The sequence below is a fragment of the Microcaecilia unicolor genome, chromosome 2, assembly GCF_901765095.1.
Source record: "Microcaecilia unicolor chromosome 2, aMicUni1.1, whole genome shotgun sequence".
NCBI lineage: Eukaryota > Metazoa > Chordata > Amphibia > Gymnophiona > Siphonopidae > Microcaecilia > Microcaecilia unicolor.
In genome coordinates, this window is record NC_044032.1 from 450894471 (window position 1) to 450909308 (window position 14838).

The window sequence follows — 14838 nt, forward strand, 5'->3', positions numbered from 1 at the left end:
AAATTACCATTGAACCAAATATGTTTCAATTGTCTGCAGGATCTTTTTAATAAAAGTAGTTTCTCATTACACCAATAAATAGTTCTCTTTTCTTTAATTCTTTTTTTTTTTTTCAAAGGGGCAACAGTGTGTAACACCACACCACACTCCTATTTCAATGATCCCACAGAATAGCAGGATCACTATTATCTTGATACAAGGAGCCATCTAAATTTTTCCAAAAGGTTGCACCATCAGTCTTTCGTCTGGAATAACAAACTTGCTTGAACTCCTTAGTTTTAACTTTCTGAGACAGAAGTTTCCAATATAACATAAATTCTAATTTTGAATGGTCGGACCAGATTACGGGGCTCCAATTCCAAATTTTTGATTTGCCAAAACATCGATGGAACTTTTAAAAAAGAGATTAGGTCTAATTGATTACCTTTCTCGTGCATGGTACAGCAATCGGGTTTGACAAAAATAGTGAAAAATTGGCACTATCCTTCGCTTGATCCAGATGTAAATTAATATCACCTATTAAAAGACAAAATTTAGTATTTAAAACTTCATTTGTCACAAACTCATAAAAAACCAGACTCCACATTAGACCGATTACATGGAGGGTGATAAAATAGAATACATTTCAATGTTTCACATAAAGACGAATCTTCCACCATAAAGGAAAAAATCTCTAACTTGGAGGAATGAAAGGAATTACATAGAGAAACAGATAAAAATTCTTTATAGATCACTGCCAGCCCACCCCCTCTATGATTAGAACGATGCATGTGTAGTATTTTATAACCTGCTAGACAAACTTCATTCACCATAGGGTCATCTTGATAGAGGAACCAAATTTAATCTAGGAAAGGTCCTGGGTGACTACCTAGTCTGCCTAGTGGTTAAGCCAGCCCTGGTTAGACATTCAGAGAGACAGGGGAGCTAATGCAATAAACTGCGTTAGGCTTTGCATACAGGTTAGTTTGGCTTAAGTGCACTTTTTTGTGGGACAAAATGAATAATGGATTTTTGAGCATAAGCTTAAACTGTGTGCAAAGTCTCAGGTAGACATCAGCACATAGTACATTCAAATTCCTGCTAATAATGAAGATATTAGATATTCAGTGTAGATGAGAGAAGTGTACAGAAGACCCAAGGCTGAGCACACAATTCCGTAATGCTGGGGGGTTTTAACACAAGCTCTGAGGAGGAGTAAAGGGTTAGCTCATTCTTCTGCAGTCAGTGCCGGGGAGGATTTTCCCCTGGATTCTATATAGCATGCCTAGATATCCGCGCCAAAATCCAAGCATATTCTATAACAACGCACACAATTTAATTGACGTAACAAGCTAATCAGCATTGATAACAGCCAGCAATAATGAGAACCAATTGGCAATAATTAGAATTTTGCGTGCACAACTCGCTAAGCGCATTCTGTAATGCAGTGCACCTAACTTCTAATGCGTGCAGGCAAAAAGGGGCGTGGTTATAGGCAGGGAAAAGGGTGTGTTTCATGGACGTTCCAAAATTTACATGCATAGTTAGAGAACATGGCCTACTGCGCCTAAATCTATGTGCTGGGATTTACGCCATGCTTTCGTTAGTGTAAATAGAGGTGCATAGTTTTAGGCACTGAGATATCAACTAAGCATATTCTATATACCACACCTAAATCTAGGTGCCGCTGATAAAATACACTTAGCACTGATTTCCACACCGATATTTTTGAGGTACCATGTATAGAATCTCTCCCTTTATGCCACAACTTTTTCTGGCTTCCTTGAAGAGCGGGGAGGTGTGCAGTGCTGGAACAAAGAGATGCTTGACTGTTGACAAACAGGTGCAGCCCAAGGCAAGATGCTGCCTGAGGCAGAGATAAGATGCCGCCCCCTCCAGGGGCAAGATGCTGCCCCTGTTCCTTCCTCCGCCCCGTTTGTGGTATTTACCTTTTCGTTTCGTCACGTTCCAAAAGCCGGTGGCGACAGCAGGAATTTACATCAGAAAGGCGGCTGCAGTAAAAGGAAGAGATGGGTGCCGTCAGCAAGGCAGCGAATGGGAATCGCTGCCGTCGCCAGCTTTGGAACATGATGAAACAACAGGTAAATGCCGCAAAAGGGGAAGAGGAAGGAAAGGGGAGATGCCACTCCCCAAAGAGTGCCACCTGAGGCCCCCCACCTCATAAGTACATAAGTACATAAGTAGTGCCATACTGGGAAAGACCAAAGGTCCATCTAGCCCAGCATCCTGTCACCGACAGTGGCCAATCCAGGTCAAGGGCACCTGGCACGCTCCCCAAACGTAAAAACATTCCAGACAAGTTATACCTAAAAATGCGGAATTTTTCCAAGTCCATTTAATAGCGGTCTATGGACTTGTCCTTTAGGAATCTATCTAACCCCTTTTTAAACTCCGTCAAGCTAACCGCCCGTACCACGTTCTCCGGCAACGAATTCCAGAGTCTAATTACACGTTGGGTGAAGAAAAATTTTCTCCGATTCGTTTTAAATTTACCACACTGTAGCTTCAACTCATGCCCTCTAGTCCTAGTATTTTTGGATAGCGTGAACAGTCGCTTCACATCCACCCGATCCATTCCACTCATTATTTTATACACTTCTATCATATCTCCCCTCAGCCGTCTCTTCTCCAAGCTAAAAAGCCCTAGCCTTCTCAGCCTCTCTTCATAGGAAAGTCGTCCCATCCCCACTATCATTTTCGTCGCCCTTCGCTGTACCTTTTCCAATTCTACTATATCTTTTTTGAGATACGGAGACCAGTACTGAACACAATACTCCAGGTGCGGTCGCACCATGGAGCGATACAACGGTCAGGCCGCCCCTGTTGACAAAATTGGTATTTGCAAAAATTATGTATTGGCACTTCGACTTGCATGTGCATACATCTGTACATGTTTTGGAATCCCATTCTGTATATAATATACACATAATAGCATTCTGCAATCTTCTCCTATGGCAAACAATCTCACTCTCAAGATGTCCAATTCACCAACCCTGTCATCACCTTGAGACTCAATCAAAATTTCATAATAAATCATTCAAATAGCTTTTCCACAGACCTCAGCGGTGCTACTTAGGGCTCCAACTTCTCATAGCCCTAAGCTTTACACCCCAACTTTTTCATTGGTCTGTTCCAGGAAGTGGCTGGGGTATAGAGAGGTGTTTGGCATCACTGAGTGTGTGCCTTGAGAAAGCTGGTAGGTGAAACTTGTTGGCCATATATTCCCCCCTAGCCATGAGAAATTTTATTAAGATAAATTTTCTTAAAATTTTAAAATTTAAAGTTATTAAAGCATGTGTAAGTCACGTTATTACCAGACCAATGAAGAAGTTGGGGCATAAAGCTTACTGCTATGAGAAGTTTGAGCACTAAGTGGCACTGCTGAAGTCTGAGGGAAAGGTTTTTGAATGATTTATTATGAAACTGCTAGTAAACAAAGGCCCGTTTCTGAGCGCAATGAAACGGGCCCTAGCAAGGGTTTCATGGCTGCATGGCTCGTCGCGGTTTTACCTGGTTCGTGGCGTGCACCGCTGCTGTTTCCGTTGTAGCTCTGTGTGGGTGGCGGTTTTCGTGCCCCGCCCTCGACGTCATCGCGTTTTGACGCGAGGGAAGAGCAGAGCTACAGTGTGGAAATCCAGAGTTTGTGACCTGAGTAGATCGTTGGAGGTGAGAATCTGCTCCGCCCTCAACGTCATAATGTTTGACGCGAGGGCGGGGCCCACAGACTGTGATTTTCGTGGCTTCAGAGCTTCGAACATACAAACTGGCTTCAGTGACGTCAGCAGACAATAGAACGTTGAGGGTGAGTTTTATATATATAGATGATTGAGTTTCAACATAATAGCATCCTAGCATATGTTTGGATCTATGTGCATGTAGCTCGATTGCCAATACAGTTGTCTTGTGCACCATAATATAGCAACCCCATGTGCTCATGCTTCCCTTGTGCTTTCCCACATTGGTGCATTTGCATTAGTGCACATCCCATTTGCATTTTATTTGCTTACTGCATCAGGGAGGACTTTTTTTTTTCTTTTACACGTGCATTAATGCGCTGAGCTTTAGCAAAGTCCTCTAACTCAGGGGGGCTACAGAAATTCTAGCTGATGGTGAAAAAGAAAAAGAAAGAAAATTCCTGTAGCCAACAAGATCCCTTTTAAACTTGTGAACCAAACGAGGACTGTGTCTGGAAAGTGATTTCATGTGTGCCTACTTCCTAGGAAGAGAGACGAGTGTCAGTTTCTTGCTTTGAAATAATGATGTCAGTAATTTAAAACATTTGAAAATGAATGTAAAATTTCTACACTGGAAAATGACAGGAAAACAAAGGAAAGCTTGTCCCTTTTATGCAACATTTACTGTTCTCATGTCAGTTCTCTGTCTGAGCTGTATCATGTTAAGGCTTAGTCAGCGTGGTTGCTTCTTCCCCACAAGCATCTGTTGCTTGAGCCAGAAGTATTAGCAATAACAGTGGTATGGTGCACTGCCATATGTGAGACTGAACTGTTTCAGACATCCTGCTGGAAAACAGACTAAGTCACTGGTAGAGGGTGTGAAGTACTCAGCCCCCCCCCCTCCCCCACCTTTTAAAATAAGTGATACTGTCTGAACAAGTGATTCCTGTAACCTATGCGGATTCTACATTCAGGTCCCCTACACTGCACATGTATGGCTTTGTTCATAAACAGTTCATTAATTCAACGGGCCACATTTCTGCGAACTCCCTGGCTGGTTTCTACCCGCAGGGTGGTCTATCATAATCAAAAGCAGTACTGTGGGGGTAGATTTGCTTTGATTATTGTCCCACAGTAAAGCAATACCTGCACAGATTTGCACTGGCTATTATTGTGAGCATTTTTTCAAGGTAAAAATATGCACAAAAGTCTGATGATTAAAGATAGCAAATAGAAATAACATTTTTCAAAGATTATGATATATCTTTTTTCACTGGACCAACTGAATACATTTTTTTTTTTTTACTAGCTTTCAAAAGACAAAATATTCTTCCTGTGCTGTAAGAAAAAAAGGTTCTGGCCTTCGAAACCTGTAAAAAAAAATGTACTAAGGAGCCCTTTTACTATACTGCGATAAGTGTTAGCACGTTCTTACCGTAGCTTAAATTGGCATCCCGCAGGACGCGCTCAGGCATCCTATGGGAAGTTCCACAAACTGTGCACTAAAAAATATTTCTCTGTTTTTGTTGGAGGGGGTGTGTCTGGGGCAGAAAATGGGCATCCCTGCACTATGCAGTGTAGTTATATTACCGCACGCACCCTGGTTAGCACAGGATTAGCGTGTGAGCCCTTACCACCTACAAAATAGGTGTCGGTAAGTGCACACACACTAATTAATTTTTTTAATGGCTGCACGTATATGTCAATATTAGTACTTGTAAGTAGACAATGTTAGGAGGATCACACCATAAAGGACTCCAAAGCATAAGGTCACCAAACAGATGAAGAGGAATCCAGTAAAACTTATATGGAAATATAATGTTTAATTTTTATAAAATATTTCTAAAAGGCAAGGAAAAGACCTCAAAACGCCCGACCGCTTACTTTCAATTTTCAGCAGCTTTAACTGGGGGCGTGGTGTTCATCACTGGTCATAAAAACCTTGCTTGAAACAATTACTTCAACTTTTAATTTATTTCCAAAAAGATTTTAGAAAATTTATTCTTCTTTGTAAAAAATTTTTAAATATATTACCAATCTCAATGCTAACTTCAAATTTTATTTGGTTCACAAAAACCTTTACCAATTCTTATTAAATGCTATGAAGCAGCTATTTTCACAAAAAAAGTATATTTTTATTTATTTGGATTTGCTCACACCTTTTTCAGTAATGGCTCAAGGTGAGTTACATTCAGGTACACTAGGTATGTCTCTGTCCCTGGAGGGCTCACAATCTAATTTTGTACCTGAGGCAATAGAGGGTTAAGTGACTTGCCCAAGATCACAAAGAGCAGCAGTGGGATTTGAAGAACCAACCACCTCTCTGGATATCAAGACTGGTGCTCTAACCACTAGGCTACTCCTCCACTAGTTGGTGTGTATTCTAGGCAGGGTTGGCCCAAGGCAAGATGCTGCCTGAGGCAGAGCTTGCATGCCACCCCCCCCCCCCCCCCAGGTGTTTTACCTTGTCACGGTGACGTTCCAAACCTGGCAACTGCAGCAATTCCCACACGCTGCCCCGCCGCCACCACCACCCGCCTCATAGCCTTAGCATGTGGGAAAAACCTGTGCAAGAGTGTGCTATGGCCATTTTATGCAGCAGCTTAGTAAAAGCACCCGTTACTCTAACAAAAAAGGTATCATTTTATTTTCTTGTTTTTCTGTTTTATTTTACTACTTTTAAAGTTGAGTTTACTTTATGCAAGACTATTAAAGTCTACGTGAGTACTTGCATTTCTGACATAATCCAGCCCAGGAACACACCAAAACCCTGGGGGTAAAGTATGTGTCTTGTTGGCATATACATATACTTTTTATCTGTGTGTAAGGGTGGACAATATTCAAAAACCCATTTCCATGGAGGGGGGGGGGAGGTATCTTGAAAAGGGGGCAGGATTTGGATCAGGGGACCAGATTGTGGAGGGATATAGTCTGGAATTCACAGGAGGGAGTATTGTGCCATGGCTTGGTAGTCCAATGCTTTTGGGCCGCTACTAGAATAAGGAAACCCTCACAGTTTAAGCTGTGTGGGGGTAATAACATTGACTGAGGCTGAAAGTCAGTGAAGTATAAGATGGGAGGGGGTTGTAGTAAGGGAAGGATGGGAGGAGGAAAGGTTATGGGCATTTGCAGGATAAGGACAAGTAGGATAGCAACAGAAATTAAGGAAAGGGATTGGTTAAAAGAAAAGGATGAGGATTGGTTGAAGTGGGAGAAGGATAGGATAGAGAGTTTTGGCGCTTAAAAAGGTATTGGGTAGGTAGCAGTGTTGCCAGGTGGACGGTTTTCCCGCCCAATTGGGCGGTTTTCCGCGACCCGCTGCGGGAAATTTTTGCCCGCGGCGGGTCGCAGTTTTTTGGGCTTCTTTTTTTTCTTTTCCGCGGTTTTTCGGGCGGTTTTTTCGGCCGCAGGGGGCGGGGTTAGTGACGTTTTGGGCGGGGCCGATGACGGGGGAGGCGGGCCGATGATGTGGGAGGCGGGGCCGATGACAGGGGAGGCGGGGCCGGTGACGGCAGGGGTGGGGTTGATGACGGCGGGGGCGGGGGTGATGACGCGGGGGTGGGGGTGTCATGGGCGGGGTTTAAGTTTGGGCGGGTTTTGGGCTGTTTTTACACTGGATTGGGTGGGAAAAAAATTTTCCACCTGGCAACACTGGTAGGTAGGTAGGAGAGGGTGAGGGTGGATAGGGGTGAGTTTTAATAACCCTTCCCACCCCGCCCGACGTCTTTGGTGAGGTGGGTGCTGTGGGGAAGAGGTTGGGGGTAGTTAGAAAGAGAGAGGGGGACAGGGTGGAAATTAGTTAGGGGGATTGGTAGCAGCTTTTAAGAGGGTGCCTGTTGGAGGGGTTAAAGAGTCACCAGAGGCAATTAAATGAATATTGTGAAATATATTGGAATGAAAAAGAACTCGGGGGGGGGGGGCGGAACCGCCACAAGTAAGATGTGGCTTGATGGCACCGTAAGTCACAGGGGTAGAAGGGGGTAATGTGGGGAAAGTGAGAGCCAGTTTCATTACCGAATGGCTTATCACTAGTAAACCGCTCTGGGACGTTAACCTGGTGCTAAAAGATTTATATGTTACTAAGAAGAGGTTAAGTGGAGTTGAGTTGTTTAAATATTGATTTATGGTGAATAAAGCTGCAGCCAAATTTTATTCCAAAGAAAGTGTTATTGTGTTATTTAGATATATAAGGAGTTGTGTGATAAATGGACTGACTGAGGTGCGAATGTCAATGTTATGCTGCCTGCAGTAGTGAGATACCACAGGTTGCTGAATCCTGTGGTAAAAGCTCACCTTGTAGGGCACCTTGATAACCTCCTCCTTTCCCCCCCCCCCCCCCCCCCCCCCCCCCCAAATTTTTGAGTGTCCTGGTTAAAGTTAACTTGATATACCAGTTTGAATATCCACCTCATTTTTATTATAGTATGCTGGATCGAGACCAGGGGTTCTCAACAAAGTCCTTGAAAAGACACTCAGCCTGTCAAATTTTCAAGATATCCACAATGAATATGCATAAGATAGATTTGCATACAATGGAGGTAGTGCATGCAAATTTACCTCATGCATATTTATTGTGGGTATCCTGAAAACCTGACTGGTAGGGTATGTCCTGAAAACTGGGTTGAGAACCCCCGATCTGAATAGATGAGACCCACAGTGCCTTTTTTTTTTTCCATTCCATTTTTGGATGGTTAGTTGCTGTTAACACTATTGCATTTCTTTCCTTCAGATATTTAATGGAAACACAGACCCTGAGACTCCTGTGTTTAATGCCTTGCCCACGCCAATGATTGCACGATACATCCGAATCAATCCACAGACCTGGTTTGATAATGGGACTATTTGCCTGAGGGCAGAGATCCTGGGATGCCCGCTACCAGGTAAAACAAGTTTATTGCACTGCCTTGTGTTGTGACTCACTGAAAACTGATAAGTAGAACAAAAAATGAAAAAGGATAAAATCCAAATATACTGATAAATAGTTTATTATATAAATAAATAAAAGTAAGAATATTAAAATAAATGGCTGTGTTTTGCCATAAGTCTACATCAGGGGCACATAAACTACAAAACAAATAAGCAACAATTCATCAAATATCATACTGCCAGACGATTAGTTAAGTATAAATCAGTACATTTTGCAAAATTACAACATACCAATTCTTGAAAACGTCTCACAAAATATAGGTATGGATGAATTTTTCACATATAGGGCCCTGTTTACTAAGGTGTCCCAGCGTTTTTAGCACACGCTAACCTTTTAGGTGTCCATAGGAATATTATGGACTACTACATAGTTAACGTGCACTAAAAACGCTAGCGCGTCTCTAGTGCAGCTTAGTAAACAGGGCCCATAGTCAAAAAACTGTACTCATAAATTCATAAATTAAACTTTATTATATGTGCAGCATCTCAAATGATAACGAATCAATTCTTTGATGGGGTATGTATAATTGTATTACCCCATCCATTTAAGAGATCTCTCCAGATTCTTATATTCTTTAGCAGATCTTGTGACGCACCAATCTGAAGAATAAAAGACAAATATTGGGGCCATTTTACTAAAACACGTTAAAATCTAAGGTTAAAGCGTTTTAACTCTGGGCTTTCCTGCGCGCTAAGCCCAGATTTAACTCGGTGGATTATTAGGGGGTTTTTTGGTCCTGCACTAATTTTTCCATTAGCACGTGGGGCCTAAAAAGAATTAACGCTGGATCACTTACCACCTCCACTTAGTAGGCGGTAAGTGCTCCCATGTTAAGTCTGCATTATCCAGTTAGCGAACGCTAATCAGTGCATGTTAGCTGGATAACGCTCCACGCCTATTCACCACCCGTGCCACACCTTCCCCCCCCCCCCCCCAAACAATAATGCACAGTTAGGGGTGAATTCTATAAATCATGCCTAAAAAATATGTGCTGGAAAAAAAACAGTTTAAGCGCTATTCTATAGATAACTAAGTACATAAGTAATGCCACACTAGGAAAAGACCAAGGGTCCATCGAGCCCAGCATCCTGTCCACAACAGCGGCCAATCCAGGCCAAGGGCACCTGGCAAGCTTCCCAAACATACAAACATTCTATACATGTTATTCCTGGAATTGTGGATTTTTCCCAAGTCCATTTAGTAGTGGTTTATGGACTTGTCCTTTAGGAAACTGTCTAACCCCTTTTTAAACTCTGCTAAGCTAACCGCCTTCACCACATTCTCCGGCAACGAATTCCAGAGTTTAATTATGTGTTGGGTGAAGAAAACTGGTTATCTCCCGCTGAATATCTGCAGTTAGGTGCTAAAACCAGGAGATGTTCCTGGCAACATAAATAGTTTTGAATCTCAGGCCCTGTATTTCTATGTTTCATGCATGCATAAATGCCCAAATTTTGTGTAAGCATGTTTCTGTAGCTATGCAAATATCTTATAGAGTATCACACATTTTACAGGTAGACATACACATAGATGGAGTCTGGGTGGTGCAGAACCAGGCTTATAAATTAAGCTCATAAATCTAGGCAAATGAATGGCAGGCCTACATTTATGAGCATAACTTTTAAGCTCCAAAATTAAAATGACTTTTCATCTGAAAATTGGGCATAAATTTAGGAGCCTAACTTAGGGACAAAAATTTAGGGGCTCAGCTTTCTTTGAATATTTTCAAAGGAATTTCTGCAGGTAAACAGAGGTTCAATCACAGAAAGCCCAAGTTTAAGAAATGACTTTGGCCCTCCACAGGTAAAACTGTGCACATTACTGACAGAATGTGTAATTTTTCCCATGGAAAAAGTGGACATCACTTGGGGGGTGAGGGGGAATGGGTTGGAAGAAGTGTTATACAGTAGTACAAAAAACAGAAGAAACCAGTCTTCGAAAGGAAATCAACAAGAAACAAAACAGCGAAGATGACTAACAAAACAAAAAACAAAAAACAAAAAAAATATAAAAATAAAAATAAAAAATATATATTAAAAACGTCAAAATTTAAAATTAGTCATAAAATATGTATTTAAAAGATAAATCCATCAAAATCAAAAATTACATAAAAAAGACGCTGCTCCGATCTTCTCCGCTCAACTTCGTTTCGAGTACAATTGAGCGCTATAGCTTCAATTTATTGGTAAGACACATATATTGTTTTTACATTTGGATAGAATTAATAATCAACATACGGCAGAGAAGACTCCTGACGCAGGCCAGTACGGCCGAAAAACAGTTGTGTCGAGTCCCTTTCTCTCTGCTACAGTTTGGCTAATAAAGTTGATTCTTCATTTTTACATCCAAAGTGTCGTCTTTTTTATGTAATTTTTGATTTTGATGGATTTATCTTTTAAATACATATTTTATGACTAATTTTAAATTTTGATGTTTTTAATATATATATATTTTTTTTGTTAGTCATCTTCGCTGTTTTGTTTCTTCTTGGAAGAAGTGTTTCCAGGGATTTCATTCTGAAATCACTGTGCCTGGCTCTTCCTGCTTTTCCTCTGCACACTTTCCAACTGCACAGTATGTGCAGAAAAGCCTCTTCACAGTATGTCTGACAGTTGTTTTTCTGTCCGCTGTTTTCCTTGCAAAATTTGCTTCCAGGTTCAGGGTGCAAGTATCCACAGTAGTGTTCCTTTTAAGTTGCGTTCAAGCGCATGCGCGCGCAGATCGTGAAGATGTGCACACACAGTAAAACATAGCATGTACAAGAAAATATAGCACTGAGACATTTTAATAATTTGTTAGGAAGCAGCACAGAGAATCAGAAACAATTCGCATCTGCGTTATTTTAGCAGCTGATCCATCAATTTGCTTAAATTGGCACTTTGCTAAATTGGCTGTTCCTGTCCCATCCAGAAGATGGCGCTATAATATTACTTATAGATTGCTAGTGACACTACAGGTCTAGCTAAACAGGACTGAAAATAAACCTCTGTGGGCCCTATATTCAACAGGCAGTGCTTTTGCTGTGCACCACCAATATTAAACCCGGATATTCAATGCTGTTTCCAGGGACCGACATTGACTATCTAGGAGGGTTTTAACCACTAAAAACTAGGGTTACCATATGTCCGGATTTACCCGGACATGTCCTCTTTTTGAGGACATGTCCGGGCAACCGGGCAGATTTTGCCAATCTGCCCGTTTGTCCGGATTTCTGGACAAACAGGCAGGCTGGTGGGCAGGCCGTCCAGGACGGCCTGCCCACCAGCCTGCCCGTTTGTCCAGAAATCCGGACAAACGGGCAGATTGCTAGCCTCCCCTCCCCTTAGTTACTACTGCCTTGGTGGTCTAGTGAGCTCTTCTGCCTTCGGGGCAGGAAAGAGCCCCCTCTTTCCTGCCCGGAGCGCTGCCCTGCATGCATCCTTCCTGTTGGCGATCTCGGCGCCGATTCAAAATGGCTGCCGAGAGTTGAAGTCGGTCACTTCAACTCTCGGCAGCCATTTTGAATCGTCGCCGAGATCGCCAACAGGAAGGATGCATGCAGGGCAGCGCTCCGGGCAGGAAAGAGGGGGCTCTTTCCTGCCCCGAAGAGGTCACTAGACCACCAGGGCAGTAGTAAGGTAGGGGGTGACGGGGAAGGGGGGTGACGGGGTGTGTGACAGGGGGGAGGGGAAATGTGACAGGGGGCGGAGCGAGGGCATAAAAGGGGCAGGGCATGTGTGAAAGGGGGCGGGTGTGTGGTGGGGCGGGGCATGTGTCCTCCTTTTTGGGGGACAAAATATGATTACCCTACTAAAAACCAGTTATGTCGATGTTCAGCGTTAACCAGTTAATTTTTTAGCAGTCAAAGGGGTTCTTCTACCAAGCTGCAGGAAAAAGAGCCCTGCGGTAGCAGCAGGGGCCATTTTTCCCGTGTCCCAAGACCCTTTTTACCTCAGCGGGTAAAAAGCCCCAAAAACAAAATGGCCATGCAATAAGAAAACTCTTACCACGTGGCCATGCGGCAGGGAACCCTTACCGCCACCCACTGAGGTGGCAATAAGGGCTCCCACGGTAGCCAGGCAGCATATGGTGATACCCAATTAGTCAGCAGTAGTCCTGGAATAGCGAGCAGTAAGTCCAGGTTGGGCTTACTGCCGCTCTGTAAAAGGGTCCCAAAGATAGGATAGCTATTTATGTGGTCCTATTTTACCACTAAACTTATCCGGTTAGGTGCCTAATATCGACACCTAACTGGATAAGTCACGCGATATGGCCAGTTATGCTCTAGGCGTTAACCGTTAACATTCAGGGCTCATAACTGGTTATCTCCCACTGAATATTACCAGTTAGGCGCTGATATGCGGCCATGTCCAACTGGATAAATAGCTTTAAATATCAGTGGGTGTATTTTTAAGAAGGTTGATAACATCGGAAGAGTATAACTGCGAACCACCACTCTGAACAAACATTTGTGTTCCTCCACTTTCCCCAGATTCTCCCTTGCTTTCAGGCTGATGCTGTTTTTTGCTTATTCTCTGCATTTCTCTTTCTATTTGTTATCCTGAAATGCCTCATCCTGCGTCTCTCTTCCCATACAGACCCCAATAATATCTTTTTGGAACATGAGCAACAGCCAACTGATAAACTGGAGTTCAAGCATCACGACTACAAGGAGATGAGAAAGGTAACTGACCAGATCGGGTCGTTTTGGTACAGTTTTTGAGATACTGGTACTGGTGTAAAATTCTGGACTGGATTTCCAGCACCCTAAAGCACCCCATTTAACCATCAAATATATGCCGCAGAGGCAGTAGCAGTCTAAGCCTCCTCGCGTGGTTCTTTCCATATGCCTCAGCCCAGCTCTACAATGACCACACGCAGAGATGAGAAAGGAGGAAACACAAAAATTGGAACGTAGACTCGGACCTCAACAGTATGGTAACAAACCCTTTATTGAAGAAACCTGATGTGACCATATTTTGGCTTACGCTTCCATTGAGCGTATTAATGAGCATCCAAAAAAAACTCAGGGGCCCTTTTACTAAGCAGCGGTAGGCATACTTCCTGCGTGGTAAAATCCACTACCACGGGCACACTCAGGCATCCAGTGGTAGTTTTGTGTTCGGTGTGCAGTACCCATGTTGTAAAAAAGATTTTTTAGTGCTGGGGGCATGTTTGGGGCCAAGAGTAGGCATGCCCAGCACTAACCGGTGCAGCTGCATCGCCATGCACTAACCAGTTAGCATATGGTTAGTGTGGGAGTCCCTATCACCTAGTAAATTGGGAAATTAGCACATGGAAATTAATAGGGGAAATAGAAAATTCAGTCATTTTACTGCTGCGCTAAAAGTGGTCTCAGAGCATGGGAAACTCACATGTTAGTAATAGTACAGGTCACTTTTTAGTGCAGCTTAGAAAAAGGATCCCTTAGTTAATTTCAAAAAGTTCCAGTTTGTGTGTGTTCATTCAAGGGCCCTTTTATAGAGCGTCAGCAAGTCCAACACGGGCTTACCACTCGCTCTTTTGGGGCTGCCACCAGGCCAACGCAGCTGCCAGTGGTAGTCCCGCCCTGAGCATGTACCGTTTCCGGAGGAAAAAGAAAATATGGAAAAGAAAATAAGATGATACCTTTTTTTATTGGACATAACTTAATACATTTCTTGGTTAGCTTTCGAAGGTTGCCCTTCTTCGTCAGATCGGAAAGAAGGGCAACCTTCGAAAGCTAATCAAGAAATGTATTAAGTTATGTCCAATAAAAAAAGGTATCATCTTATTTTCTTTTCCATGTTTTATTTTGTTTGATTTCTATTGATTACCGGCGGTAATTGGGCATCGCTGCACTCTGCCCGTTTACTGCTGGATTAGCACGGGAGCCCTTATCGCCACCTGAATGGGTAGCGGTAAGGGCTCCCCATCACATGGACATGCAGTAAGAGTTCTCTTACCGCTTAGCCATGTGTGCTGGTGGCTTTTTTACCTGCTGCGGTAAAAAAGGGCCCTGGTGTGCAGGAAAGACGGCCCCCACCGCAAGCGCAGGGCCCTTTTTCCCACAGCTTGGTAAAAAGGCGCCTCGATTTCTTATGACATTTACAACCACAGAAAAAAACAATAAAGCTAACTGTGAGATGCACCAAAATGTATTGACAAAATGCATCTCACAGAAATTGGAAAGGTTTGAAATGATCGCTTTTTTGGATGTCTGCTTATATCCCTGATGCAGGCATAGGCCAAAATATGGCCGCATCAGGTTTCTTCAAT

At 42.9% G+C, this 14838-nt stretch overlaps 1 protein-coding gene across 1 annotated transcript in view; it reads left to right on the forward strand.

The window, feature by feature from the left end:
• Nucleotides 1-14838, forward strand: part of CPXM1 (carboxypeptidase X, M14 family member 1) — a 158116-nt gene that overhangs the window by 96634 nt on the left and 46644 nt on the right. Inside the window, exons 6-7 of the mRNA XM_030190934.1 lie at nucleotides 8404-8554; nucleotides 13179-13264. Coding sequence (XP_030046794.1) covers nucleotides 8404-8554; nucleotides 13179-13264 — 237 coding nt within the window. The remainder of the gene's footprint in view (nucleotides 1-8403; nucleotides 8555-13178; nucleotides 13265-14838) is intronic.